Source organism: Thunnus albacares, chromosome 19, assembly GCF_914725855.1.
Source record: "Thunnus albacares chromosome 19, fThuAlb1.1, whole genome shotgun sequence".
Lineage (NCBI taxonomy): Eukaryota > Metazoa > Chordata > Actinopteri > Scombriformes > Scombridae > Thunnus > Thunnus albacares.
In genome coordinates, this window is record NC_058124.1 from 7,662,256 (window position 1) to 7,689,893 (window position 27,638).

Consider the following 27,638-nt stretch of genomic DNA (forward strand, 5'->3'; position numbering starts at 1 on the left):
GGAGAGATGTTTAAAAGGTAATAATGAGATGAAGATCACTTCACGACTTTATGATATTTCTTTGAGCCAGCGTCTCTGCTTGTTTTCCTCCCACAGGGGGGTATAGAAAGTTCTAGGAAGTCACCACAGGCCAATGAACAACACATTCAGCCATGGATAATTCTTCTGAAAAAGTCTTAAGAGAGCTCATAACCATACACAAAGAAATTTCAGCATGTTTAAGCCCAGTAACGGCAAAGAAAATGCTCCTCGGGCGATTTCTTGTACGCTCTGGTATGTCTGACTAACATGTGACTCGCGGGAAGAGCACAAGGATGTATACACCATCACCGTCTCATGCCACGTCTCTTGTGAAGTGCTTTACATCTGAGTAACAGTCGGTGTTAAATAAAAGCGTGCGTTTCTCCCCCTGCAGTACATGAGTAACGTGGACTCCTGGTGTAAGGCGTGCGGTGAGGTAGATCTGCCCTCCGAGCTCCAAGACCTTGAAGACGCCATCCACCATCACCAAGGCCTGTACGAACACATCACCGCTGCCTACTCTGAGGTAACATCACACTAAATACTCATGTACAGTAGATATAAAATGTGCAAAAACATGGGCCACTGTGGTTAAATTTGCAGCCATATCTTGTTATTTAAACACTTCTAAGAACCACAATTAGGTTTACTGTTTTATTAGAACATAATTCACATACAATAACTGTAGTAACTTTTCTCTGTTTGGGGGAAATAAACTTTTATAATGAATGTGACTCTTATAATCATTGAAAAATATGCCTCTCATATTGTTTTAGGTAGAATAAAATCAATAAGCATTAAGTCAGCTTTTCTCAGCCAACACAACTTTTAATTTAATTTAAAAGAAATAACAGTTATTACACTAACAGTAATAAAGGAGTTGCTGTTGTACTGTGCAAGAAATACATTCTAATTGTGTTTTTTACCAATCCCTCCTTTGTGGCACTTAATGTTAATCTTTTAACTTTTTTTTTTTTTCTGATTTTCTGAATATAACATCAAAAGTTTTCCCAGCCAGTTGTCCACACTGTTTGCTTGTTGTTGGTATTTGGATGATGTTTATATTTGCAGATTACATATTCCTGCCAGCGTACTTTTCATCCCCTTAATACCTTTCACCCCTATGCAGGTAAGCCAGGACGGCAAAGCCCTGTTGGACAAGCTGCAGCGACCTTTAACCCCAGGCAGCGCTGATTCACTGACAGCATCAGCGAACTACTCCAAGGCAGTGCACCACGTCCTGGATATAATCCACGAGGTGCTGCATCACCAGAGACAGCTAGAAAACATCTGGCAGCACCGTAAAGTTCGGCTGCACCAACGTCTGCAGCTCTGCGTCTTTCAACAGGACGTCCAGCAGGTACACACACGTACACATTTTATATGCATGTGCCGCTGTTTATTATGCAACGCGTATTTTTTTTTCAAACACGTTGTAATTCCAGGACCAAACTTTAATTGCCAGGTTTTCTCAGTATAACATGAGAGGGTTAGACAGTAATTTGAAAATAGCAGGGTAGCCTACTGGTTAGAAGGATTCTACTCTTAATAGAGGGTTTGATCACAGCAACAGCCACGTTTTCTATCAAAATGTCCTTGAGGACGTTGCTGGAACCTTGCACGCTCACTCCGCACATGTTTCTGTGGAAAGGAACATTGGATAAATTCCTAAAATGTAAATGTGTTAGTCAGGATAAAAGCCTGAAACACGAGTACGGTATAATGTACAGGCCAAAATCTAATGGTACAATATGATAATGTGGTTACATACTGTCCAAAAATCACGGGCATTCCTGAGTGTGTAGACATGGCAACTGTCGCTATGGCAACTGAACTGGGTCATATGTCCATGCAGATGCTGTTCATCCATTAATGCCGTCTGTGAAGGACATAGTGCAAGGAGAGGAGTGTGAAAAGAAAGGCTCAGTGCGACGCCTCGTACAATACTGATCATTATTTCTGTCATGCCTCTTCTCTTACACGCTCTTTTCATCATCATCATCAATACTCGCGGTTCATCTACCACCTTAGAGCGCCCCCTTGTGCTCACCGAATGCCAAATGTCTGTCTCACTCTGTGGACATGTGGTCTTGTCTGCACAGGTGCTGGACTGGATAGAAAACCACGGCGAGGCCTTCCTCAGCAAACACACAGGTGTTGGAAAGTCCCTCCACCGAGCCCGAGCCCTCCAGAAACGGCACGAAGACTTTGAGGAAGTGGCACAGGTAGCTTGCTTCCATTTCTCCAAATCGCACGCTCTACCAGGGTCAAACCAATAGATCAGTTTTTTTTTTCTTACCACAACTACATCAAAGCAAATGTACAATCTGCAAAGATATTGTTTTCATCATCATATTAATTCAAAGGCAATTTTAAACCAAGACTATGTAACTTTTGAAAGAAACAAATAACACATTCTTTTTCTTACAAATAAAAAGCTGAATTCATTAGCAACAAAACACACAGTTTTTCAATTTAACACACTTGGGTTTGGATGCTACAGCCAGATAGATTTTGCATTAATGTGTCAGTTCACCGACTGTATGACTCTTCTCCATTTGTGCTACTGTTACACTATGTTTTAGCTTTCAGCATTATCCTATAATTGTCACTTGTGGACACAGTAACTGCTGTCCAGCAAAAGTTACATCATCTCACTTTAATACTTAGTGCAGCCATTTTCCCCTAAATGTAAATGCCAGCCAGCTAACCTTCTGGGTTTTTAGTTTTAGTCTCATATTATGGTCTAAATGCTCTATTAGTTGTAATTCTTTGCAAATTTGCGGGATGTATTTGGCCTAAAAGCAGAGGTGGCGTACAATGAAGTACATTTTCTCAGGTACTGTGCTTAAGTACAAATTGTATCCCATATTTCTCCCTCATGCTATGTAATATTTCTACTTCACTTAAATTCAGATGAAAGTATTGTACTTTTTACTACACTACATTTGTTTGACAGCTTTAATTACTTTACATAGATTTTACATATATTAGCTTTAAAAATATGATGCACCATTATCCATTAAACTACAAAATAGTGAAAATTAGATTGACCTCAACAAACTACAACAGCAAAATTCTATTTGCACATTCATGCATTTGTAATAATAATCCAATAATATCGTCTATAATACTGTAACTCTCAGAGAGGGTAAATTCTAAATACTAATGTGACATTTTCAGTTCAGTTTTACTAATGGAGTATTTTTATATTGCAGTATTGCTGCTTTTACTTCAATAAAGAATCTGAATGTTTCTTGCATCACTAAAAACTGCTGAAATTAGAATACTTACCCAGAATGTTAGCTCTGATCAGCTTTATCCAGAAAACATTAATATCGACCTTCTGATATCCCACCTTAGTGTGAGTGTAATTTGTTTCTGTAGCATCTTTCGCTTCGTCTTTATCTCACCTGCTTCTCTCTGCCTGTTTCTATTTCCTCTCACTAGTTATCGCCGTGCAGCTCTACTATCTCTTACTGTATCTGTGCGCACGTCTTCTGCATATCCTGTTTTTAATTTTCTCCCTGCCTGTATATCTCTATCTGTTCCTGTTCAAAATATATTGCGCTCGCCTTACATTGTGTTCCTGGGTTTGGTGTAGAATACGTACACCAATGCAGACAAGCTGCTGGAGGCGGCGGAGCAGCTGGCCCAGACGGGAGAGTGCGACCCAGAGGAGATCTACCAGGCCGCCCACCAGCTCGAAGACAGAATCCAAGACTTTGTTCGCCGCGTGGAACAGCGCAAAGTCCTGCTGGACATGTCTGTCGCCTTCCACACGCACGTCAAAGAGGTAGGCTGGGAGGATGACGTAATGCTGAAGTGGATGGTGGGCTGCGTGTTTGTGTGGATGAGAGCTTTTACAGTGTTCTCTGAGCAAGAGGAAAATAATTAACAGATGAGATGGAATATGTGCATATTCTTGAACTTTTAGCAAATTAGTCACAGAGAGATGGACATCATGTGTACTGAGGACATTTCTCTGGTCTACACATTTGAAAAAGGATCATTTAGGGTTAAGGTGTTTGGATTTTGTGTAGTTATTGTTAATTTTAATATTTGGCTCTCAGTGCAACCATTCAATTTGGGTGAAGGGTTCAGAATTGATGGCAGTCAGTGGCTCTTCTCCTTTGTGTGAGATCTACGGCAAATTTGTGTTACTGCATGTGTGTGTATTGTGAGGCCAGAGTGAGATTTCTTAAGTCAACACAAATACTCTGTATGACAAATACAGTACCAAAAATATATATAAGAATAGTTTGAGAACACTACCGTAATTCAGTTGAGCGCAGCTGCAGAAAATAAAAAAAATTTCTTCACAAAAAAAAAAACAATATCGTACCACTTAATGTTTAAATCTGACAGCCGTCCTCTCTCCTCTCCTCCTCTGTAGTTGTGGACATGGCTGGAGGAGCTCCAGAAAGAGCTGCTGGACGACGTGTATGCCGAGTCAGTGGAGGCCGTCCAGGATCTGATCAAACGCTTTGGCCAGCAGCAGCAGACCACGCTGCAGGTCACCGTCAACGTCATCAAGGAGGGAGAGGACCTCATCCAGCAGCTCAGGTAGAGATCAATATACCTGAGTAATACTGAAACTAGAGCAAGGCATGAAAAGGAAACATGCTCATATGATACCTCCAGCTGTTCTGTAAAAGACAGATGAAGAATGACTCAATGCCACGTCCACTTATTTTAAACTTTTAATGAAGCTCTCATTGTAATTCATTCATTCATTCATTACCTATACGGTATATATAGACACAATCACGTCCACTACAGACACATTCTCCTTTTTCTGTATAAGTGTGAACCAAAAATCTCAAGCTGAAACTAAAATGAGTACATTTGGAAAAAGGAATCAAAACCAAAAATAGTAAACCTTGTCTGAAAGTGATCTGAAACCAAACTAAATGTCAGTTCTAGTCTGTATTTGAGTGCAGTCTTATGCATAAAAATCAGTTGAACCTGGTGGGGGAGGGAGATGGTGTAAAACCTACAGACTGACACCAACTTCCTTTTTATTATTTTAAGACAGAAAGCAGCAGCAATGATATACAACAAAATAGTACACAACAACGATGCAGTAACTCTCCTAGCCAATTAGTTGCAGTAAAAATGTTTTAAAAAATGTTGAAGTCTACTTACGTAATTGTCCTCTTCTAGTCTTTCTCTTATTAGAGGTTTGGTGGGGTTATTCCAGGCACGGACAGCTTGCGAATTATGTCTGTCCGGACTAGAATACAGTAACAAGATGCATGAAAACCAAATAGATGAAGATGAGAGGATGGAAGGAGGTGTTAGAGAGGTGGATGCAGTTGACCCTCATTCTCCAGCTCTATTTTTATACCGAGGATGTTCCTCTTCTTTCTCTCTTTTCATCCACCCCCTTTTTTCTCTCTTTCTCTGTTTTTTTTTTCTCTCTTTCTCTGTTTTTTTTCTCTCTTTCTTTCTCTTCATTCGTCTCTCCCTAGTGTATTGGCTCCACAGTGTATTCTTACATAATTCTGCTTTTATAAGCACATGTCTAATTGTGTGGCAGTCTCCCCGAGAGGCAACTGTAACTCTGTACACCTTTTGCTAGTGTTTGTGTGAGAGACCGTACTGGATGTGTGCACACGTGCGTTCACGAATGTACATTTGAGTGTGGGAGTGCATCTGTCACGCTGATTAATCAACCTGAAGCCAATCACAATCCGTCTGACCTCCAGTGTCTTTGCTTACTCATATCTTGCCTCCTGTAAGCTCACTAGTGTCTCTGTGTTCATGCATCATGCATGTGTGCATCTGTCAGACTGATGAATCAGAATCAGTACGACCAGGTTAACTTCCTCACTCACTTTTAACTCTTGATGCTCTGTGGTCCACGTAAGTACTTCACTTAAAAAACTAAGGAACACCAAAGGAAATAAAAAAGATCTTTTCACAGTTTAAATTAAATTAAGAATTAGCACTCCTTTTTTCAATCTTCTGGTTTGATATATTATAGCTGAATAAGCCACTGCAGGCTGTGCAATGCAGCAGTTTTTAGAGCAGCTAAATCCGCTTGGCATCATGCCGGTCAGTGTCTTTATAGCTGTTTTTTTAAAGTGCACAGCACTGCCTCTCATGGCTTATTGCTTAATTGTGTGTTTCCTTGCCAGGGATTCGGCCATCTCCAGCAACAAGACGCCCCACAACAGCTCCATCAACCACATTGAGAGCGTCCTGCAGCAGCTGGACGAGGCCCAGGCCCAGATGGAGGAGCTCTTCCAGGAGAGGAAGATCAAACTGGAGCTCTTCCTCCAGCTCCGCATCTTCGAGAGGGACGCCATTGACGTGAGTCTGCTCGGGAGGACGGGGAGTGTGTGTGTGTGTGTGTGTGTGTGTGTGTGTGTGTGTGTGTTAGTGTGTGTGTGTTGTATGTGCTGTAGGAGTGTTTGTTAAAGTGAAACTTTTTGAAGTGTTTTGAAATACAGCACCAATTATCTTCCCTGAGCTAGCTGGAAGCAAATAATAAATGTCTGCAAGGTCATAAAGCCACAAGAAAATATAAAGTCTTCCGCTCAGAGTCACTTGTGCTTGTGCACTACTGCTGCATCCGCAACTTCTGACAATCACACCATGAATTTTTCTCCCCAAAAAAGCTTAATAACTTATCAGTGATAGCACAACACACATTATTTAAAAAACAGATTGTATGTCTTTCTGTCAGTAGTTAAAAAATGAAAAAATTGAATCATGTCGTCCTACCTCAGATCATCTCTGACCTGGAGTCGTGGAACGAGGAGCTGACAGGTCAGATGAATGATTTTGACACGGAGGACCTGACGCTGGCCGAGCAGAGGCTGCAGCACCACGCTGACAAGGCCCTGACCATGAACAACCTCACCTTCGATGTCATCCATCAGGGGCAGGAGCTGCTGCAGTACGTCAACGAAGTCCAGGCCTCCGGTGAGTACACTCCCCAAACTCTATATGCAGTCACACAAAGGCAGAGTTACAGGATACAGTGGAAACGTGCCATCCAGAGTGTCCACAAGTCTTAAAAAGAAGAAATAAATGTATGTTAAATGTGTGGAAATTTAGATCTGGAAATAGTATTAACAATCACTTGTGTTCATGTACTTACACTATCCATTTATGCTTTCCTTGATTAGCTTTCTAGCTTCCTGTCCTTGTTTTTTACATTTTTAAAAGTTTCCAGGCATCAAAATGTCTTAAAGTCTTCACTTTTCTGAAATACTTCAGCATTAATCATCTGCCCTTCTGTGATACTGCTTTTATGAGCTCTTACATCTCAAATGCTGTGAAGTACGAGTGAAGAGATGTTTGACTGTCACCTGGCTGCCACATCAGACACCACTCATCATCCAGCTGAGGGTTAAATCAGGACTGAAGCCGATGTTCACTGTTGCCACACAGCGTTTCTGTGTTGGCAACATTAGTTTAATATTGATACCGTGTAGGTGTTGCAGGTCAGATTCGGTCAGCGTTTGTGATGAGAGGCACCCACTCACTAACCATAATAACTCACCTGTGATCTCACATGCTAATAGGTGTTCTCTAAAACCGCACAAGGAATGGTTACATCACATCACGTGTATTGGAGCATACTGGTTACATTATTCATAGAGTAGTCTTTAAAAGTGGTAAATAAGCGTGATAAAATGCATACAAATTAAGATCTTCAGGGTGTTAATGAAAGTATTTGAAGTTAATGGGCAAGTTGTGGCAAGCAGGCACATGATCACTGTACGATCACGCTACCACTATGATTCATAACACTTTAATGGGGGTTTGACAGAACTCCAGCTGGTAAAGATAAGGTCTACAGTAGAGCTAATACATCCAGAGCTAATGTGATGTATGTCCTCCTCTCAGGTGTTGAGCTGCTGTGTGACCGGGACGTCGACATGGCCACGCGGGTTCAGGACCTGCTGGAGTTCCTCCATGAGAAGCAGCAAGAGCTCGACGTGGCAGCTGAGCAGCACCGCAGGCACCTGGAGCAGTGCGTCCAGCTGAGACACCTGCAGGCCGAAGTCAAACAGGTAGGACACACAGTCACATACCTTTAATTATGATGGTTGGCGCCACCTTCAGGCCAAGAAATCACAACTACACCATGATATCTGTGACTCCTTTGAAGTTAAAAAGGTTAATATAAATTATTTATGATTTATAGGTTGTAAAACCTTGGATTTGCAACAGTTGGTGACAGCTTTCCTTTGTTCTGTTTTTGCAGGTTCTGGGTTGGATTCGTAATGGCGAGTCAATGCTAAATGCTGGTCTAATCACAGCCAGCTCCCTGCAGGAAGCTGAACAACTGCAGAGAGAACATGAACAGTTTCAACACGCCATTGAGGTTAGACCATGTTTGTTTATTGTATCAGTTTCTGTCCATTATGGTTTCTTATTACAAGAACACGTTATCAGATGTATCTTTCTATCTCCAGGCACTAAGCAAGCCTGAACTGTGATGTCATGCCATTAACTGCTCATACATTTTGTTAATTCTCTGCCTCTACTTCCTCTCTGCAGAAAACCCACCAGAGTGCCCTGCAGGTTCAGCAGAAGGCGGAGGCTCTGCTCCAGGCCAACCACTATGACATGGACCTGATCAGAGACTGTGCCGAGAGCGTAGCGTCCCACTGGCAGCAGCTAATGCTGAAGATGGAGGATAGACTCAAGCTGGTCAACGCCTCTGTGGCCTTCTACAAGACTTCTGAACAGGTGGGAGACACTGTGGAGGTTACCTTTACATTACATGTTTCACAAAAAATTTGAGTCTTTTCCCAAACGGTAGACTAAATGTTTTTCTCCCTACAGGTCTGCAGTGTATTAGAAAGCCTGGAGCAGGAGTATAAGAGAGAGGAGGACTGGTGCGGAGGAGCTGACAAACTGGGACCCAACTGTGAAACGGACCACGTCATGCCCATGATCAGCAAACACCTGGAGCAGAAGGAGGCCTTCCTCAAGGTAACACACAGAACAACATCAGAACTGACCCTAAATATTCTCATAAGTTACATCTCTGATATCAGCATGTGTGTATGTATCTTTTAATCAGGCATGCACTCTGGCCCGAAGAAACGCAGACGTCTTCCTCAAGTACATGCACAGGAACAGCGTCAACATGCCCGGGATGCTGAGCCACGTCAAAGCACCAGAGCAGCAGGTTAAAAGTGAGTATCAGAAAGTACACTGAACATTATCGAAAGCAGTGATTTCCCCAACAGAGGTGCTTGTACCCCAAGGGGTACTTCTGCAGTTGTCGGGGGGGGAGGTGGAGAGATTGTAGAGTAGCTCAACTGAAAAAATAGAAATTACAATTTGACTTTTTAAAAAAAAGAACTGAGTATTGAATCCACTGTGACACCTGAATACTGTGTGTTGTGCTTCAGAGTACCTCAAAACTAGTTAGCAAGAAAGCAGAGAGGTCTAAATAATTAGCTAAAAGTAATGGATAAATGGTTCAAACAGTTAGCTTAAAGTAATGGATAGCCTAAATGGTTGGAATAGTTAGCTAAAAATAGTCTAATGGATGAGTGGTTCAAATAGTTACATCCAGTTAAAAATCAGTTCAAATGAATACATTTGAAAAATGAGGGGTGGTGTTGAAGAGGGAGTACTTGAGTTCTTCTGACAGGACTGTTGGAGGTACGTCTGACGAAATAGGTTGCAAACTGCTGATCAGGAGACATATACCGTAGAATATAAATGATCATATTTCAAAATCAATACATATGAATGATACTAAAGAGAGTTCAAGCAAGGTACTTGTTCAGAAAATCAAAAAGAAATAAATGACTGAACATTAACACCCTCTGTAATGGCTGAGATAGCAACACACAATAAATGAGCAAAAACATGTTTAAGGAAATTGCAGACTTCAGACTGAAAGTTACAGTTATGAGAGTACTTCCACTCTGTCCAGAGGCAGAGAAGTACTTAAACAAATCTGGGTTCTTGTTATGTACTGCCAGTATGTAGTACTGATTAAGGTGTTTGACTGATGAATCCCTGAATGTTATGTTGTGTCTAGACATCCTCAATGAGCTGCTGCAGAGAGAGAATCGTGTTCTCCACTTCTGGACCATGAGGAAACGGCGACTGGACCAGTGTCAGCAGTATGTGGTGTTTGAACGCAGCGCCAAACAGGTAAAAGACACATATATAAGCACACAATTCTTTTCGGGTCAAAACAGGCATCACACAGTCTTTCTAGCTCTTCTTCTGAAGACACATATGATGCTCTCTGTTGTCACGTCATCTGACAATAATTGTATCCTGTTGGGTGTGTTTGTGTGTTTTCAGGCTCTGGAGTGGATTCATGACACCGGGGAGTTTTACCTGTCCACACACACCTCTACTGGCTCGAGTATCCATCACACACAGGAGCTGTTGAAGGAGCATGAGGACTTCCACATCACAGCCAAGGTTTGCATCTCGCACACGCACATTCTCACTCATTCGAGTATGTCAATGTGTGCGTGCATGTGACACTGTCTTTTCCCTCTTCCTCAGCAAACCAAGGAGCGTGTGAAGCTGCTGATCCAGCTGGCTGACGGTTTCTGTGATAAAGGCCACAGTCATGCTGGGGAGATCAAAAAATGGGTGACAGCTGTGGACAAACGCTACCGGGACTTTTCCCTGCGAATGGACAAGTACCGCTGCAGCCTGGAGAAAGCATTGGGCATCTCCTCCGACTCTAACAGAGCAGTAAGTGTTCGTGCGGATGAGGATGCACCAAAATAGGAGATTACAGGTGTAGAAAATCATATTTTCATTAGTTTGTTTGTTTTTTTATTAATTATTTAACTCTTCCTCTCTGTCTGTCAGAGTAAAGATCTGCAGTTGGACATCATTCCAGCCACAGCTCCAGGCTCAGAGGTCAAGCTGAGGGATGCTGCCCATGAACTCAACGAGGAGAAACGCAAATCAGCACGCAGAAAGGAGTACGTCGCTTCCTCCTGTTGTGCCACCCAGACGGCATTTTGAGTAGAGACAACTGTTCAGAACAGATTAACAGATAAAGAACAGCTTTATTCGAACATTTGAAGACTTGCTAGTTTAGAATAATTTAACAGATAATGAAAAGCATTTAACCTGTCTCGCTCCACTTCTTAACAACATGTGCAATGCCTACAAACTAAAGAAATAGCTGCAAGTCAGCGTTTTCATGGCATTTTCCTCCTGCGGATTTTTTTTTTATCACTGCAAAGCATGTGTAATTAAATTATTGGCTCAGTGCCCAAAATTTAAACATAGATGCAGCAGAGCAGCCTAGTGGCTACTGAGATGGTTGATTATACGAAGGTCACTGGTTTAATCACTGCACCAGTCAGTGTCTTCTGTCAACAGCAATGTCAACACTGAATCGCTTTTTGTCCAATTGTTATAAGTGGTTCTGAATAAGGGGTGAGATAAATGTAAATGCGCATACGTAATGGGTTTTGCGTGATTTAAGTTTCCTGCTCAGCCTCTGCTTTGCTGTGCCAGCACAAGAACTGCAGACACAACAGTCAGGCTCCACCAGAAAACAAATGAATCTACATGTATTACACAGGAAAAGGAGACTGCGTCATTTTATATGAGCAGCACAAATCATGAGCATTATTTCAGTCATTCATGGCTGGTTTATGACCATGTTTTATGGCCCGTAACTCTTTCATTATTCATTAGTGTAAATGGATGAAGCAGACAGGCTGAAAGGGAGCTATTGGCATGGTGATTTATCATTCGTTGGATGAGGACAGTATGACAATTGCTATTTTTGTGTGTGTGTGTGTGTGTCTTTGTGTGTGTCTAGGTTCATCATGGCTGAGCTGATTCAGACAGAAAAAGCCTACGTGCGAGACCTACGGGAGTGCATGGATGTAAGTTCAGCATCACAACGCACCGCTGTCGACCTGTTTCACGCCGGAGTTGTGCAACAACTTGTAAATTTGTATCAGAACCCTGTTGAATGATATTGTTGGCTTTGTCTCTTCATCTCGTCCTCTCCTGCACATGCAGACGTACCTGTGGGAGATGACGAGTGGAGTGGAGGAGATTCCTCCAGGAATCATCAATAAGGAACACATCATCTTCGGAAACATGCAGGACCTTTATGAATTCCACCATAAGTAAGCACAAGCAATACCATTTTACTGAAACACACACGTCTTTAGCATTATGGGTAATCACAGAGACTGAAGTTTTAAGGTAGACTTGCAAGCATCGTTATATTAAAACAAATCTTTTTCCTGCTTCGTCAGTATCTTTCTCAAAGAGCTGGAGAAATATGAGCAGCTACCAGAGGATGTTGGGCATTGTTTTGTCACATGGGTATGTATCATTTGTTCACCAGCATTTGTATCTTGCGTAAAACAGAAAGTTAGATACATATTTTAAAATAAATATTTGGCATGTTAAGCTTGTGGTTAGTAGGTTTTAAAACCTGCTTTAATCTCTTGATCGCTGTCAGTTTTCATCATCGTCCACATTACAATCATAACCATTAAAGACTGTCATGTGTTTTTCTCTTCTTCTAGGCTGATAAGTTCCAGATGTACGTGAACTACTGTAAGAACAAACCCGACTCCACTCAGCTCATCCTGGAGCATGCTGGGAACTACTTTGATGTTAGTAACGTTTTGGACTGTTAAAATGAAATCGGATCGTCTTTTGCTTCCAATCACAACACTGTACTTCTCTCTGTCGGTGTTAACAGGAAATTCAACAGAGACATCGACTGGCCAACTCAATCTCTTCCTACCTGATCAAGCCTGTGCAGAGAATCACTAAGTATCAGCTCCTGCTAAAGGTAAACCACCGTACACGAATCTCACTGCTGTGGTGGCCGTTTCCATGGTTTCTTGTCTTCATGGTTTCTGTGGGTGTTTGTACCTTTTCAGGAGCTGCTGACATGCTGCGAAGAAGGTAAAGGGGAGATCAAGGACGGCCTGGAGGTGATGCTCAGTGTTCCCAAGAAAGCCAACGATGCCATGCACCTTTCTATGCTGGAAGGTGATTAACACTCACACACATATTAGTCATTGTGAAATCTTTCTTTTTATGTTTCTGTGATCTTTTACCGCAAATGATATTTGTGAGCTTACCATTCTATCAATTTACAACTCCCCAAAGATCAGACAACAAGGAGATTTTTAAGAACTCGGGTGCTAATATTCCCCTCTTTCCCCCAGGTTTTGATGAAAACATTGAGTCACAGGGCGAGCTGATTCTCCAGGAGTCCTTCCAGGTGTGGGATCCAAAGACTCTGATCCGTAAGGGTCGAGAGCGTCACCTCTTCCTCTTCGAGATGTCTCTTGTCTTCAGCAAGGAGGTCAAGGACTCAAACGGCAGGAGCAAATACATCTACAAGAGCAAACTCTTTGTAAGTCGATCTTGGTGAAATTTCTTTCGTGTCTATGTTTGGAGGTTTTGATCAGATGTTCGTCTTTGCTTGACTAACTGAATTAAGATTAAAGATCCAATCAGGTTTTTATTGGCAGATGACACAATTAGCTTTTTTAATATTTCTCAGTGCCTCTTATCTTTAACTGCAGTGCTGATATCCTCTACTGGTTACAGTTGTTACCATGTTTTACAAAATACAAGTAAATCTAATTGCCCTACTTGAATCAACACTTGAGACAGTCTCAAGTCTCAACTGTTTCAACATGTCAAACCGTATTTGGAGCGAGAGTGTGACATTATTGACTTTTGATGACATTACTAAAGGCTTTCTCATGTCATTTCTATATTCTCTCCCCAGACATCAGAGTTGGGGGTGACAGAGCATGTTGAGGGAGACGCCTGTAAGTTTGCTCTTTGGGTGGGACGCACCCCAACTTCAGACAACAAGATTGTGCTCAAGGTAAAACTCTCTTCCTCTCTATTCCTTCTATAAATACCCTTTATGGTTTGACCGATATGAGTTTTCAAAGGCCAGCACAAACATGAAAAACATGACTATTTATATAATAAAACATTACAAGTAGTTAATGTTTGCCCTAAAATGTTATTCTCATAGCCCCAAAAACTTGTCTAACTCAGTAAATACTTAAACTTTCATATTGGTGTGGAGGATGTCACTAACAAACCAATATCTGATTTTGTTTTAAAAGGCCAGTACTGGGCCAGTGTGTCGGAAAATCTCTATATCGGGCTAACCCAGTTTTCTCTCGCCTCTCTTACCTTTCTTTTCATATTCAAGTCTTTCCTGTTACTCTCTGATGTCTTGTTTGATTGCATGAGCAGCTTCAAGGTGGCCGAGAAGCTTTCTGTAGTCACAGTTTCCTCTTGAGTCTTGTTGCTTTCTCTCTTTTCTCTTTCTGTCTTCTGTCAGTCTCTCTTCTGCCAGCCTCTGTCCTCGGGTTAGGTCCTGCTTTGTTCTATCTGTTAACAAACACAGGCACATCTGTATATCTGGGGCTGTGTTTTCTGTGGATGTTTGTATCTCTAATTCTCTCTGTGGGCTGACATGCTTCCACCAACGCTGCTGACACTGATTCAACTCCTGAACGCCCACAATCCCCCATACTGGCTGTGTGCCACTTTAATCAAAGAGATGAGTAGCCATCTTTCTCTACCAGAAAAATCTGCTTTTTAATGATTTAACCGCCATTATAGGACTAAGACAATGCATAAATTTTAGTTTTCATTGTAAATTTTTCAAATCCCCATTTTTAAACATCCTCATGGATTAAAATTTGTGTCAGTCGTTGGAACAGCATGAAGCCAAAATCCTAACACATTTAATTCTGAGCATTACAACTCTATCATACATGTCGACTACTAAACTAACCGCTGAGAAGCAGTCATGTGGTATGTGCATTGTAAATAAAGTGTGTCTCATTACTAACTACACATGCTCACACGCACACACACAGACACCATCCATTACAGTCTGCTACACATGTAATTGGGCTACAATGTCAAGGTACATTATCAGTGTTGTACGTTTTTATCATGTCAAACCATTTTGTCAGCATAAAAAAATGTCCTGTTAATCTTCTAAAACCAAACCAGTGAAATTCTCTATTTTATATTTTAAATTCAAAGCTAAGTCAGGGATCCAAACATGGAGCGATGGTGAGTACAGAATATCCCACAACACAGCCCTCAGCCACTTCTCACAAGTCTGAAACTCTTAGCACTTCTTATCCTCGTTCTTCTTGAACAATAGCTTTACAATACTGTGGGTGGGTAAAAGCAATACACGTGATCCATAGCAGAAACACACTTTATCCCATTGCTATAGCGGGGGGGGGCTGAAAGCCTGAGAATATTCAAGGACAGTGATTCCCAACCAGTTGTACTTGTAACTTCTGCAGTTATATAAATTACAATTATTGATGATATTTTCAGTTAATAGGAAACAGATTAAAGACATTTATCCACAAATTGAGGCTACTTCGACACCTGAACACCACGTGTTGCAATTAAGGGTGCATGAGAACTAGTTGGTAAGCAGGCAGAGAGGTCTAAATAGTTAGCTAAAAGAAGACTGCTGAAATAGCTAGCTAAAAGACATTGATGGAAAATCTATGATAAACTAATTGAAGTGGATAGATAAAAGTAATGGATTGCCTTAACTGATGGAATAGTTAGCTAAAAGTAGCATAATTGATCAATTGCTGACATGGCTAAGTAAAGGGAGCCCAATGGATAATCAGTTGAAATAGTTAGCTAAAAGTAATTTATAAATAGTTGAAACATCCAGTTTCTGCCATTTCCAAGTGGTAGTAGTCCAAATGCAAACTTGACTCAATTGACAGAGACACTGACAGTTCAATTGTATGAAAACATTATTGTAGCACTATCCAGTTTTATCAACAATTACATTAAATTACATCCAGTTGACCACCACATTTGAAACATGGCAGGTGGTGTCAAAGAGGGGTTACTTGAGTTAATCTGACAGGGCTGTGCAGGTACGTCTGACAAACAAGGTTGGGGTCACTGTTCCAGGGGTCCACAGCTGGAGGGGGCTTATATAAAGTAACATTTATCTGAAAAATTCCCTCACCAGTAAATTTACATTTGATAAGAGATGACAAGAGGCAAATTCAGACTTGTGTGAAACACACAGAGTGAAACAAGAATTCCAAAGAAATTCGATTTCCAGACAACTCTAACCTTTGACCTCTTGCACCTCCTTCATCATTGACCAATAACAGGCGTCCAGCATTGAGAACAAGCAGGACTGGATCAAGCACATCAGGGAGGTGATCCAGGAGCGCACCATTCACCTGAGAGGGGCTCTCAAAGAGCCCATTCATATTCCCAAACCAACCACAGCAAAGCACCACAAGGGCCGAAGGTAAACTTGTGACAAATCCAACTTGGGATTTATTAAGGAAACTACTAACAGCATATTTGCACATTACATTAGTTTTAACACATTTATAATATACATCATACAGTTTATCTGCACGTTACGTACTTATGTTATCTCATGAAAAAACAATAACAAACACACATTTTGTTGATTGTGTGTGTGTTAGGGATGGAGAGGACCTGGACAGTCAGGGTGAAGGCAGCAGCCAACCAGACACCATCTCTCTGGCTTCCCGCACCTCACAGAACACACTGGACAGCGACAAGGTGAGACACACACACACACACACACACGACCCAGAGGTGTAGTTCATACCTGCAGATTTTCTGCAGTCAGAGGAAAAGTTCAGTGTGTCTCACATCTGGCATTACTGTGCATCACTCCATCTTGAACCTGATAAAGTACATGGAAACCAACATCCTTCCTTCTCTCTCTCTCAGCTCTCTGGTGGCTGTGAGCTCACTGTGGTGATCCACGACTTCATGGCCAGCAACAGCAATGAGCTGACAGTGCGGCGTGGCCAGACGGTGGAGGTTCTGGAGCGTTGCCATGACAAGCCAGACTGGTGCCTGGTCAGGACCACAGACCGCTCCCCCGCCCAGGAGGGTCTGGTGCCCTGCTCCGTGCTCTGCATCGCCCACTCCCGGTCCTCCATGGAGATGGAAGGCATCTTCAACCACAAAGGTACAGTTTATGAAGTGAAAGGTGAATTTTGACAGGGTGTGCTTTGTATTTAGAGACTTCATGCACCTGAAAATGCGTATTTAGATGATTAATCAATTATTTAGCTCGTTGTACATTTACATTGTACATTTAACGTAAAAGAAGTTGATAAAAAGCGAATCTTTACAGGACATAACATGCACAGTAATCAACCATGCTGTGAAATCTTTTTAACCATAGCATTCGTCTCTGTTTTACAGACACTCTGTCAGTTTGCAGCAATGACTCCATCATGCCAGGGTCGTCCGCAACGCTTCAGCCAGGTCACGGTATTGGCTCTCACACCTCACCAGGGCCAAAACGACCAGGTATGATCTACTTTGTCATGCTCTCTGTTGTGTCTGATCTAAAATCCCATAAAAGTCTCTCAACCACATCAACTCGAAATACCTTACATAATTACAACGAGAAACAGATCAGGTCAACAAATTAGTCACTTTTGTAATTTTACATGCATAGTTTTCCACAGAAGTTAATCCTACTTGAGTAATACTGAAGTTAGGTGAAACTACCTCTTGAGTAGTGTGTTCTAGTAGTCTTTATAATTCAAAAAGATCCCATTAAGCCTGCAAGTACTGGCAGAACTGTACTCTGAAGTCTGTATGAAAAAGGCTCAGCTGTCAAATGCCATGCAAATAAAAAGCAGGTTAAAGTAAACTGTTATTCTATGGTGTGGTTTTAAATTTTAATCTGTACAGCATTAAAGTGATTTTGGTGTATTTTCTAGGTAACACCCTGCGGAAGTGGCTCACCAGCCCTGTACGCCGGCTCAGCAGCGGCAAGGCAGACGGCCACGTGAAGAAACTGGCTCACAAGCACAAGAAGAGCCGTGATGTGAGGAAGAGCGGGGAGATGACGATGGGATCCCAGAAAGACTCAGACGACAGTGCTGCCACTCCTCAGGACGAGACCGTGGAGGAGGTGGATACATGATACTTTTGTAGTACACAATACAGCTCTGTAAAGAATTATGACTGAACCTGAACTTCATGTGCGTTGCAGAGGGTTCGTAACGAGGGCCTGTCGAGCGGCACGTTGTCCAAGTCCAGTTCTTCAGGCATGCAGAGCTGCGGGGAGGAGGAGGGCGAGGAGGGCGCCGACTCTGTACCTCTGCCTCCGCCCATGGCCATCCAGCAGCACAGCCTGCTGCAGCCAGACTCACAGGATGATAAGGTGAGGGGATGGAGGGCATCACAGCAGGGAAAAAAGGAAGCGATCAGAGAAAAGGGATGGAGGTGAACAAACAGGCAAAGATGATGAACAGGAGAAGCAGAGGAGACGCTGGAAGAAGGAGAGGTTATCATTTAGGGCAGGGACACAAAAACTGTACACAACTACATTATAAATCAGAATCAATTGTGCTTTAAACTTAATGATTTGAGTTTGCATTTTCTGGTACTATAGGATTGGTTCACAGTTCTCTTTTTTTTTCTAATTTTAGGTCTAATTACCACAACGTTCTTGCACAGCAGGAAGTCTGTTGGTCCTTTTAAGTTTACATTTTAGTCTAGAAGGGGAACTGTGATCTAGTTCAGAAGCTTTAGTGCACTTTTACTTTACTTTTTTAAAAATTTTACAGTGGAAATCAAGAATGAAATTTGACAATTTACTCTGCTGAATGGTACAGAAAATGTGCAAAAACTCAACAATAGTGACAGCTTTAAAAGCTTTTATGTCTGAAAAGTACATAATCGGGTGAAATTAGTGCCAAAAACCAAATCTCACCTGTTACAATCAGTGTTAGAAGCAGAGACCTGGCCTACAAGATATATTAAGATTCTTATGCAAGTTCTTTCTTCTCATTGCAGTTATGATTTCTATTTCGTGCAGGTTACATTTTCGCTCATTTCACACTTTTCCCAAGAAGGACATTTCCTGACCAGTTTTTGAGTGACTCCTTAGTTTCTGTTATGCATAACATTTTATGGCATGTGGCATCATATTCTTCCCTCTCTTCTAAAGCAGTAGCCAATGAAAAGTTTCAGGCAGTCCAAGTCTCCTCCTTGACTAAAGCGGAGACCTCTCTGACACTAATTTCTGTTTCTCTTTTGTTTTGTTTCCTGGTTGTATCGTTTGCTGTTCACCATGCTGTAGCATTACCTTGATTTATGTCCTGTCTTTGCTTTGTCTCAGTTTCCATACCTCTCCATCTGAAATGCCCCGATCTTCCCCCTCTGTCTCTTCCCTCAGTCAATTCTTCAATTCTCTCTTTTTTCCGCTCTTGGTACTCTTCAGCTTTAAATGCTAATTTCTGAAGCGTTTTTTCTTTGATTTTTACTACAGATTATTAAAAGGAAGTAAAACTAGAATCTCTCCTTGGCTTTTTTAGACGTATCCTTCTTCTATTTAAAGTGCACCTATCTGTCCCCCCAAGAATTTACACTCTCTACACTTTTTGTATTTTTCTTAACTCTTGAACATTCCTGTATTTCTTTAGTGCAATTTTCCTTCCATCTTTTTTTAGTTTCTCTTCTTTTGACTTATACTTTCTGCCCTATTTCTTCAACGTACAGCTGTAATGGACTGTCGCCTGGCAGATCAGGAAGAACATTTAAGGACAAATGTAGATGTAGAGAGGATGCATGTAGCTCTGAACTCTTAAGTTGAGGGCATTGGAAGTTTTTATGTCTGCGTTAGTAAAGATCAGAAGGCTGTAACGCCTCATTTGAGCCAAATTATACAAATTTTAAAGCAAATTTTGTAATGACTTGAGCCTGTTAGATTAACACAGGACCAAAGCCTTTTCCTGCATGTCTATGTATAATAAGTGGAGAGGAGGATGGTGGCTAAAGTGAGGTTTAAAAGAAAAAAGTATCCTTAAAATAACCTGCGGCATCCCTGTATGATAATCTAAATATGACCTGACCCCACACTGAGGTGAAAATTTGAAAAGCCCCCCCCCCTTGTTCACGTCATCCCTGACCCCTACCCCTGCTCACCAACCCCTGCCCGCTCGTCCTCATCTCCCTTTTACCCTCTGTGCGTTTAACCTCATTACCCATGCGAGTAATTGGCATCTCTAAACGCTGGCGAGGCCAGAAGGGCACACAGCCTCACCCAGAAACCTAATTGGGGAAAGTCTTGAAGCACAGCACAGCAAGGGTGAGAGTCTCCTGAACTATATATATATATATATACATACATATGCCTCTTTCATTCTCGCTCTGTTAGCATCCTTTCTTTATTTCAAAGGCTGTTCTTCATCACTTCAGAAAACAACAAAAACATCTTTCACTCAAACATCACATCTATTATTTATTTTTTAACCTCCTCCCCATCACCATTTCTGACATTTCCCATTTTCCCCATTTTTTTCATTTCATTCACCCACTTCCGGCCTCATGTATTTACCTTTTTATTGACAGTTTCCAAAATTTCATATACTTCTCACTTTGTTTTAACCTTGAGACTTAAACCCAAACATTGGGGTTTCACTAGTGAAAAAACCTTTTTGGATATCTCTTCAGATTAAAACATTGAACATTTAACAAACATTTTCACAAAATCATTGCTCGCTCAAACAACTAAAATATAACCTTCACCTATAATAAAACTAATGCGAGAAAAAGCTCAACGAAAGCTAATCTTGCAATTTATCTTAACCAAAACCTTTTTAAAAAATGGTTCATAAGATAATATGAGGCAATTCATTTTGCCATCCCTTTATGGACTGTTGTAAGTTGGAGTACTACGATTAAAGTACATTTAATTTCACATCATTTATGGGTTCAATGAGCCTGTAAGTTTTCATATAAAAACAAAAAAGTATTTATTTTAGGTGTTAGAGATGAGGAAGCTTTAAAGAAAAAGTGAAAGTATGAAGACAGTGGAAAAGTTGTATTCACACCAGCTGAAGAGCAGAATTAGATGTTGGGTTCGACTGTAGGGTTTTTATGCTTGTATTTTTTCCTCCATCTTATGTGTTCATTTTTGTGCAGACCTCTTCTCGTCTGTCGGTCCGTCCATCCAGTTCAGAGACGCCCAGTGCCGCTGAGTTGGTGAGCGCCATCGAGGAACTGGTCAAAAGCAAGATGGTAGGAAAATAAAGAAGAAAACAAGAACTTACTAACCATGATGTTCTGTAACACAGCCGACAGAGCTATTTTCAACTGTAATACTGAGCTGTATTCTGTCAATGAGTTTGAATTTGTCTTCAAAGGCCTTGATTACAGTTAAATTAAAAAGATACTCCTTGAAACTGGCAAAGGAAAGTGACCAGAATGAGTTTTTTCATTCTCACTGGGATTAACAAACTTCTAAGAACTGATGACTTCTATTTGAACAAAACCTGTCTGGTTCCATGTAGATAATGGTATCAGCTAAAGTTGTGAATTCATATTGAATATAATGTCTCTTAATACTGTATATCACCAACATGAAGTAGCTTGATCAAATGCCAAAGCAAGCAATTCAATTTAAAACACAGTTAAACCTTTAACCTTTTTTGCACCATGTTTCACACACATTTGTTCACCGCCTATTTCTTGTTCTTCTGTTCCATGTTGCAGGCCCTGGAGGACCGACCCAGCTCGCTGTCAGTAGAACAAGGAGACAGCAGCTCTCCCTCCTTCAACCCCTCTGACAACTCCCTCCTCTCCTCCTCATCCCCTATTGAAGAGATGGACGAACGCAGGACCAGCATCCTCAAGAAGAGACAGTACGTCCACCTCCTTCATCTCCATCAGACACATACACTGGTTTGTTTGGACGTAGCTGTCCCTTGAATTTTAGTCACGTGTCTGTTTTTTGTTTTGCTGTAGTTACATTCTGCTGGAGTTGGTGGAGACGGAGAGAGATTATGTGAGAGACCTGGGCCTGGTGGTGGAGGTGAGTTGATGCTTTATCAGCAGCAGTTTGATTTTCAATAAGTCAAGCAGACTGTTTTTCCTAATAGGACTATATCACTTTTCACCCTTACTGGCATCTTAAAGTCATAGAAAGTACTTCCTGTCGTAAATTTGTGTTAACAATGTGTTTGTGTGTCGATCTTCAGGGCTACATGAGCAGGATGAAGGAGGAGGGCGTCCCTGATGATATGAAGGGGAAAGACAAAATCGTGTTTGGCAACATCCACCAAATCTTCGACTGGCATAAAGAGTACGTGACACACATGTAGAAAATCCAGAGCTTTCTTCGGTCAGATTCACTGGCTCACTTCCTCCTGTCTCTCTTTTGCTCAGTTTCTTCCTCGGGGAGTTGGAGAAATGTTTGGAGGACCCTGACAGACTGGGACCACTCTTTCTCAAACAGGTTTTGTCCTCGATTGGATTCCAGCTTAGTTTTTTTTACATTTGTATACATTTGATCATCTTGTAATAGTGTGTGCACTTTTTGTGTCCAGGAACGGAGACTAAACATGTACGTGGTGTACTGTCAAAACAAGCCCAAGTCAGAGCACATCGTCTCAGAGTACATTGACACCTACTTTGAGGTATGGGCCTGTTATTTAAGAGAATCAAACATTATGAGACACACAGCTGTTCCTGAAAGCCTCCTTAAAGCTATCAGCCTTTCCAGTGACCTCTGACCTTTGACTCTATAGGACCTGAAGCAGCGGCTCAACCACAGACTGCAGATCACAGACTTGCTCATCAAGCCTGTCCAAAGGATCATGAAGTATCAGCTGCTGCTGAAGGTTGGTTTGTTATACTACAGCAGGGGGTGCCAGAGCTCCAGCTATTGTTTATTTATATACACCTCCCTTGTGATCTGAACATCTGAAACTGTTGAGTTAATACTGTCTTACGCAGTGGGTTTTTTTTCTGTTTTAGGATTTCCTGAAACACTCTAAAAAGGCTGGGCTGGAGTCTATGGAGTTGGAGGTAAGACGAGAGATACGGCTCAAAATCAAGCCAATCATGTTCAACAATCCCATTAACCCTTTGATCATTTGTGACCCTCACAGAAAGCGGTGGAGGTCATGTGCATCGTGCCAAAAAGGTGCAATGATATGATGAATGTCGGCCGACTTCAGGGATTTGATGTAAGAAATTATAATAATGAATAAAAGTAACGATTCATTTGACACCTTGTCCTGTTAATTCAAACTTTACCTCTTATCATCTCCCATCTTCTTGTTCATCTTCCTCTCCAGGGGAAGATCGTGGCTCAGGGCCGCCTGTTGCTGCAGGATACATTCATGGTGTGTGACCCAGAGGGCAGTATGCTTGGCCGGATGAAGGAGAGGAGAGTCTTCCTCTTTGAGCAGCTGCTCATCTTCAGTGAGCCCCTCGACAAGAAGAAAGGGTTCTCCCTGCCTGGCTTCCTCTACAAAAACAGCATCAAGGTGAGACTAGAGTGTGTGGTAGTAATCCAATCACTTGATGTACATGTATAAACCACCGAGCTGTCAGGTAAAGGCTCACAGCTCCATCGTGTGGACAAACGTCAGCCTACTAAAAGAGACTCAACTTGTCAGTTACAAACTTTATATCTCGAAGTTAGCAGTCACAAAAACTAGTAAAAATATAATATAATATCTACCCATGTAAATATTCTTCCAAAGGTTTATAAACTCATCTGGTTGGATAATCTAAAAGTCACATTTTATTTTGGGGTTTTTTTATCTTGAAGATCTGGTTTATCAGACATGCACTTATTTTCTAGGTAGTGAACTTTTAGGTTTTAAAATTGATATTCTGGAGATGTAAGCATTTGAGGAAAGAAAATAGAAAATGCAAACGCCTCCCTCTCTTGTGTCTCAGATAAGCTGTTTGGGTCTGGAGGAGAATGTGGAAGGCGATCCCTGTAAGTTCACTCTCACTTCTCGGTCAACGAACGGCACCATAGAGTCCTTTGTGCTTCACTCCTCCCACCCAGGGGTGCGTGAGGTCTGGACCCTTCAGATCAGCCAGATACTGGAGAGCCAACGCAACTTCCTCAACGGTAGGCTGACACACACACAACAGAGGACATGTTTTACAGAAGGAACACTTTGCCACATGACCACTCTCACTCTTCCTCTTCCTTATCGCAGCTCTGACCTCACCAATCGAGTATCAGAGGAACCATGTGGGGGCGAGCGGTGGGTCATGTGTGCCCAGCATGGGAGCTCCAGTTGGAGGCAGCAGTGGGTCTAGTGTTCCCCCTGGTGTCGGTGGAAGCTCCCAGGGTAGCGCCATCCCTACAGGGCCCCAGGGTGGCTCCCGTCGACCATCCAGGATCCCCCAGCCTTCCCGTCTGCCCCAGCCCCTTCGCCACCACCCCGGGGCCGACCCCGACGGCCCCAACAAGATGTCAGGTATGAAATGTCTGTTTTTGTTTGTGAACCATGTGCTCCTTTGGCAAAATGAAAGATGTGACTGAGGTGTGAGTTTTGCTCGCTTGTGATCCAGGTTCGTCCCCTCGTCCTGTCCCTCCTCCCCTGCTCCCTCCAGGGGGTAGCCCGCAGGGCAAGCGCCCCATCCAGACCCCAGAGGACCAGGCACAGACCCCTGCCAGCGCTGTAGCCCCTATTCCCCGCGCCACAGTCGGGCCTCTGCCCTCCACACCCACATCCAAACCACGGCCTGGAGCCGTGTCCCCTATGGCGCCCCCCCTGGCCACTCCCGCTTTTGGCAAGGATGTCCTCCCTCCTCCCCCTCCCAGCCCTGGCCAGAAGTCGGGGTCTGGATTCTGGAGCTCAATGCCGGGCTCTCCAGCCAGCCGGCCTGGCTCATTCACCTTCCCAGGGGAAGCAGGAGAGGCTCCAGTCCGTCAGAACTCAAACCAGATCCAGACTGGCTCTGGATCTGGGAGCCAAAGCCAAACCCACAGACACTCCACGCACAGCAAGGAGGCTGACCGCATGAGTACGTGCTCATCGGCCAGCGAGCAGTCCATCCAGTCCACCCAGAGTAACGGGGTAAGACTATTACCTGCTGCCCTGTGCTGCTCCGACTAACACCGAGGCAGAGGAGGCCTGGTCTGTCCTGTCTGTCTCGTGTCCTGCTGCAGCCAGCACTACTAATCTGTCCACTACTATGCATCTCTGACAGCTTTCACTGCTCTTCAACATCATCTTCTCTAGCTTAGACAATTTCTCTGAAGACACTTAAGTCTCTGGCAACAGTTTCAACTGTTTGCCAACATGTTTTCCGGTTCTAAACTTTTCTAGTGGAGCTTTTTCAACTCTTCCGTGATTCGCTATCGAGGCTGTCTCTTGATTTCTTAACTCTAACAAAGCTTATACTAACACCTGACTTGCTCTTGGCCGTCCTTCACCTCCTGCTGTCTTCATGGTGTGGTGCTGAAATTTACTTTTCCTGCAACTAACCTCCGACGTTTGTAGTTTGCCTACAAACGAACTTGACAGATCCTCTCATTCAACCTAACGTTCCTCCTCTCGTCTTTCCCTGGAGAGCAAAGACGAGTGAAATGGAAATCATCTTATACCTGCCTTTCTTCATCCAGTTCTGTTTTTTTTCCTCAAGAGGAAAATAATGAATCCTGTTTTTTAGTCTCTTACACTTCACTCTAATCCTTTCTGAAGACTGTATCAAGTGGACAGTAAACAATCATCTATTCCCAGTGTTTATCCTCTAGGTTCTTCTCTACTGCTTTGACCTTTTCTGTCACTTTTCTCGCTTTTTCCTCATCAAAAGTAGTAGATTCATATTTTTCTAAGGACATATGATCATAGTGGCAACTTAAAATCAGTTTGATATGAAAGTTGATTTCTTGCCAAAGTGAAGTCATAATTTTTTAAGATTTTACATTTTCCTGCAATGAACCATAGTTCAACTTTATACTTACCGTTATCTGCATGACCTTGCTTCTTCCCTTTGGCACAGAGTGAAAGTAGCAGCAGCAGTAGCGTATCCACCATGTTGGTGACCCAGGACTACCTGGCTGTGAAGGAGGATGAGATCAGCGTCATTCAGGGCGAGGTGGTCCAGATCTTGGCCAGCAACCAGCAAAACATGTTCCTGGTGTTCAGGGCAGCTACGGAGCAGGGCCCCGCCGCCGAGGGCTGGATCCCCGGATTTGTGCTCGGACACACCTCGGCCATCGTCCCTGATTGCCCCGAGGGATCCATCAAGTAAGAGCTCTGGAAATAGTTCATGAATAATTAATTTTATTGTTTTATTCAGATATTTTTCATGAATTATCTGCCAAACTGTTTGATTTACTTGAGCCATTTTTTTGTCCCAGTAGGAAGTCTTCCTGGCATACAACCCTGCGCATCCGTAAGAAGTCTGAGAAAAAGGAGAAGGAGGCCAAGAAAGAGACCAAGCTGGAAAACGGTTACAGGAAGTCCAGAGATGGCCTGGCCAATAAAGTTTCTGTAAAGGTGAGTTTGTCAGAACACATCAGGAAACTCTGGAGCTGCTATTACGTCATAGTTTTGCAACTTATCATCCAATGTTCTTTTCTCTTTCTTTGCAGCTTCTAAATCCAAACTACATCTATGATGGTAAGTGTCACTTTGCATAATAGTGTTTGTTTGCAGATTAACAATACTGCAACAAAAGCATTTCCATACCATTTATCATTAATGTTTACTAGTTATTGTTGAATTTTGAAGGCCTCAGTTAAGATCATCTCACCTTTGCTTCCCTTTAGTTCCTCCAGAGTTCCTTGTCCCTCTGAGTGACGTGACATGTGACAACGGAGAGAGCGTAACCCTCAGGTGTAAGGTCTGTGGTCGACCCCGGGCCACAGTCACCTGGAAGGGACCCAACCAGAGCAACCTCACAAACAACGGACACTTCAGCATCGCCTACAGGTAAGAGAACAGAGTCACATTATCACTGCACAAATGTAACTTTGTAGGAGTTACAAAAAAAAAAACAATTTTCTACATGAAAATTTCTTCTAGAACTGTGAAATATTCAAAATTCGCCAACACCGTTTACTCTGCCTGTAGACTGAGCTGCGTTTTCGGTAGCAGGAGGCTGGCTCTTGAAAGTCTTTAAAAATGATCAGAGCAGATGTAAACACACGATCCTTGTATGTGTGTTTCAGTGATACGGGTGAAGCAACCCTGCGGATCATCGGTGCAGCGCCTGACGATGATGGCGTTTACACTTGTGTAGCCACCAACGAGCTGGGCAGCGTTACGTCATCAGCTAGCCTCAGAGTGTTGGGTGAGAGCACAAATAATAAACAGATTATTACAGTGTCACTTCTGGCACAGAGCTTATCTGATAATACTGAGTATTAAGTGTGACATTAATTGTAATTGTCTGTGCTGTTTCTCAGCTGTGTCCACTGATGGCATCAGAGTGAGCTGGAAGGACAACTTTGAGTCTCACTACACTGAGGTGGTTGAACTGGGCAGGTAAAACAATCTCACTAGTATCTCCATGTTAAGACCAGTATAAATGTTTTTCTTTGCTACTCCACCAATATTGGCTTTTTGTTAAAAAAAAAAAAAAAAGAACATCTGACATTCAGTGTTTTCTTCCCAATGTCACTGAAATAAGTTAATTTGACTTGCTAAATGTAAAAAAAAAAAAAAAAAAGACAACACAGATTGTTTATGGGGAGTTACATGAATTGAATATAAATTACCAAAAACTCACATTATGAAAGTTTTAATGATCTGACAACAACAACAACTGTGAGAAGGACACCAACTGACCTCTGAATGTCTTTCCTCTCT

General features: G+C 42.3%; 1 protein-coding gene and 1 long non-coding RNA gene across 5 annotated transcripts in view; one reads left to right on the plus strand and one right to left on the minus strand.

Annotated features, from left to right (window-relative positions):
* LOC122970397 (triple functional domain protein) overlaps nt 1-27,638 on the plus strand; it is a 71,050-nt gene that overhangs the window by 41,333 nt on the left and 2,079 nt on the right. The window contains exons 11-60 of one of the 4 annotated variants that reach the window (XM_044336518.1): nt 416-547; nt 1,151-1,381; nt 2,124-2,246; nt 3,626-3,817; nt 4,418-4,587; nt 6,165-6,339; nt 6,759-6,954; nt 7,885-8,051; nt 8,246-8,365; nt 8,542-8,733; nt 8,830-8,979; nt 9,071-9,185; nt 10,046-10,161; nt 10,318-10,440; nt 10,528-10,722; nt 10,843-10,958; nt 11,813-11,879; nt 12,019-12,128; nt 12,261-12,330; nt 12,537-12,626; nt 12,716-12,808; nt 12,900-13,011; nt 13,191-13,381; nt 13,763-13,864; nt 15,052-15,081; nt 16,170-16,312; nt 16,497-16,596; nt 16,771-17,014; nt 17,254-17,361; nt 17,781-17,974; nt 18,056-18,226; nt 20,992-21,087; nt 21,562-21,710; nt 21,814-21,880; nt 22,047-22,150; nt 22,234-22,303; nt 22,395-22,484; nt 22,596-22,688; nt 22,825-22,875; nt 22,959-23,036; nt 23,148-23,339; nt 23,758-23,938; nt 24,030-24,293; nt 24,388-24,896; nt 25,825-26,072; nt 26,186-26,324; nt 26,420-26,447; nt 26,597-26,759; nt 26,999-27,120; nt 27,236-27,314. In XM_044336518.1, the coding sequence (XP_044192453.1) occupies nt 416-547; nt 1,151-1,381; nt 2,124-2,246; nt 3,626-3,817; nt 4,418-4,587; nt 6,165-6,339; nt 6,759-6,954; nt 7,885-8,051; nt 8,246-8,365; nt 8,542-8,733; nt 8,830-8,979; nt 9,071-9,185; nt 10,046-10,161; nt 10,318-10,440; nt 10,528-10,722; nt 10,843-10,958; nt 11,813-11,879; nt 12,019-12,128; nt 12,261-12,330; nt 12,537-12,626; nt 12,716-12,808; nt 12,900-13,011; nt 13,191-13,381; nt 13,763-13,864; nt 15,052-15,081; nt 16,170-16,312; nt 16,497-16,596; nt 16,771-17,014; nt 17,254-17,361; nt 17,781-17,974; nt 18,056-18,226; nt 20,992-21,087; nt 21,562-21,710; nt 21,814-21,880; nt 22,047-22,150; nt 22,234-22,303; nt 22,395-22,484; nt 22,596-22,688; nt 22,825-22,875; nt 22,959-23,036; nt 23,148-23,339; nt 23,758-23,938; nt 24,030-24,293; nt 24,388-24,896; nt 25,825-26,072; nt 26,186-26,324; nt 26,420-26,447; nt 26,597-26,759; nt 26,999-27,120; nt 27,236-27,314 (7,061 nt within the window). The remainder of the gene's footprint in view (nt 1-415; nt 548-1,150; nt 1,382-2,123; nt 2,247-3,625; nt 3,818-4,417; nt 4,588-6,164; nt 6,340-6,758; nt 6,955-7,884; nt 8,052-8,245; nt 8,366-8,541; nt 8,734-8,829; nt 8,980-9,070; nt 9,186-10,045; nt 10,162-10,317; nt 10,441-10,527; nt 10,723-10,842; nt 10,959-11,812; nt 11,880-12,018; nt 12,129-12,260; nt 12,331-12,536; nt 12,627-12,715; nt 12,809-12,899; nt 13,012-13,190; nt 13,382-13,762; nt 13,865-15,051; nt 15,082-16,169; nt 16,313-16,496; nt 16,597-16,770; nt 17,015-17,253; nt 17,362-17,780; nt 17,975-18,055; nt 18,227-20,991; nt 21,088-21,561; nt 21,711-21,813; nt 21,881-22,046; nt 22,151-22,233; nt 22,304-22,394; nt 22,485-22,595; nt 22,689-22,824; nt 22,876-22,958; nt 23,037-23,147; nt 23,340-23,757; nt 23,939-24,029; nt 24,294-24,387; nt 24,897-25,824; nt 26,073-26,185; nt 26,325-26,419; nt 26,448-26,596; nt 26,760-26,998; nt 27,121-27,235; nt 27,315-27,638) is intronic. The other 3 variants (XM_044336520.1, XM_044336521.1, XM_044336522.1) reach the window with 3 other exon arrangements.
* On the minus strand, nt 23,856-26,669 carry LOC122970399. The gene is made up of 3 exons (XR_006399195.1): nt 26,581-26,669; nt 25,787-25,882; nt 23,856-23,943 (listed from the first exon to the last, which is right to left on the minus strand). It is a non-coding gene; the product is annotated as an uncharacterized LOC122970399 (long non-coding RNA).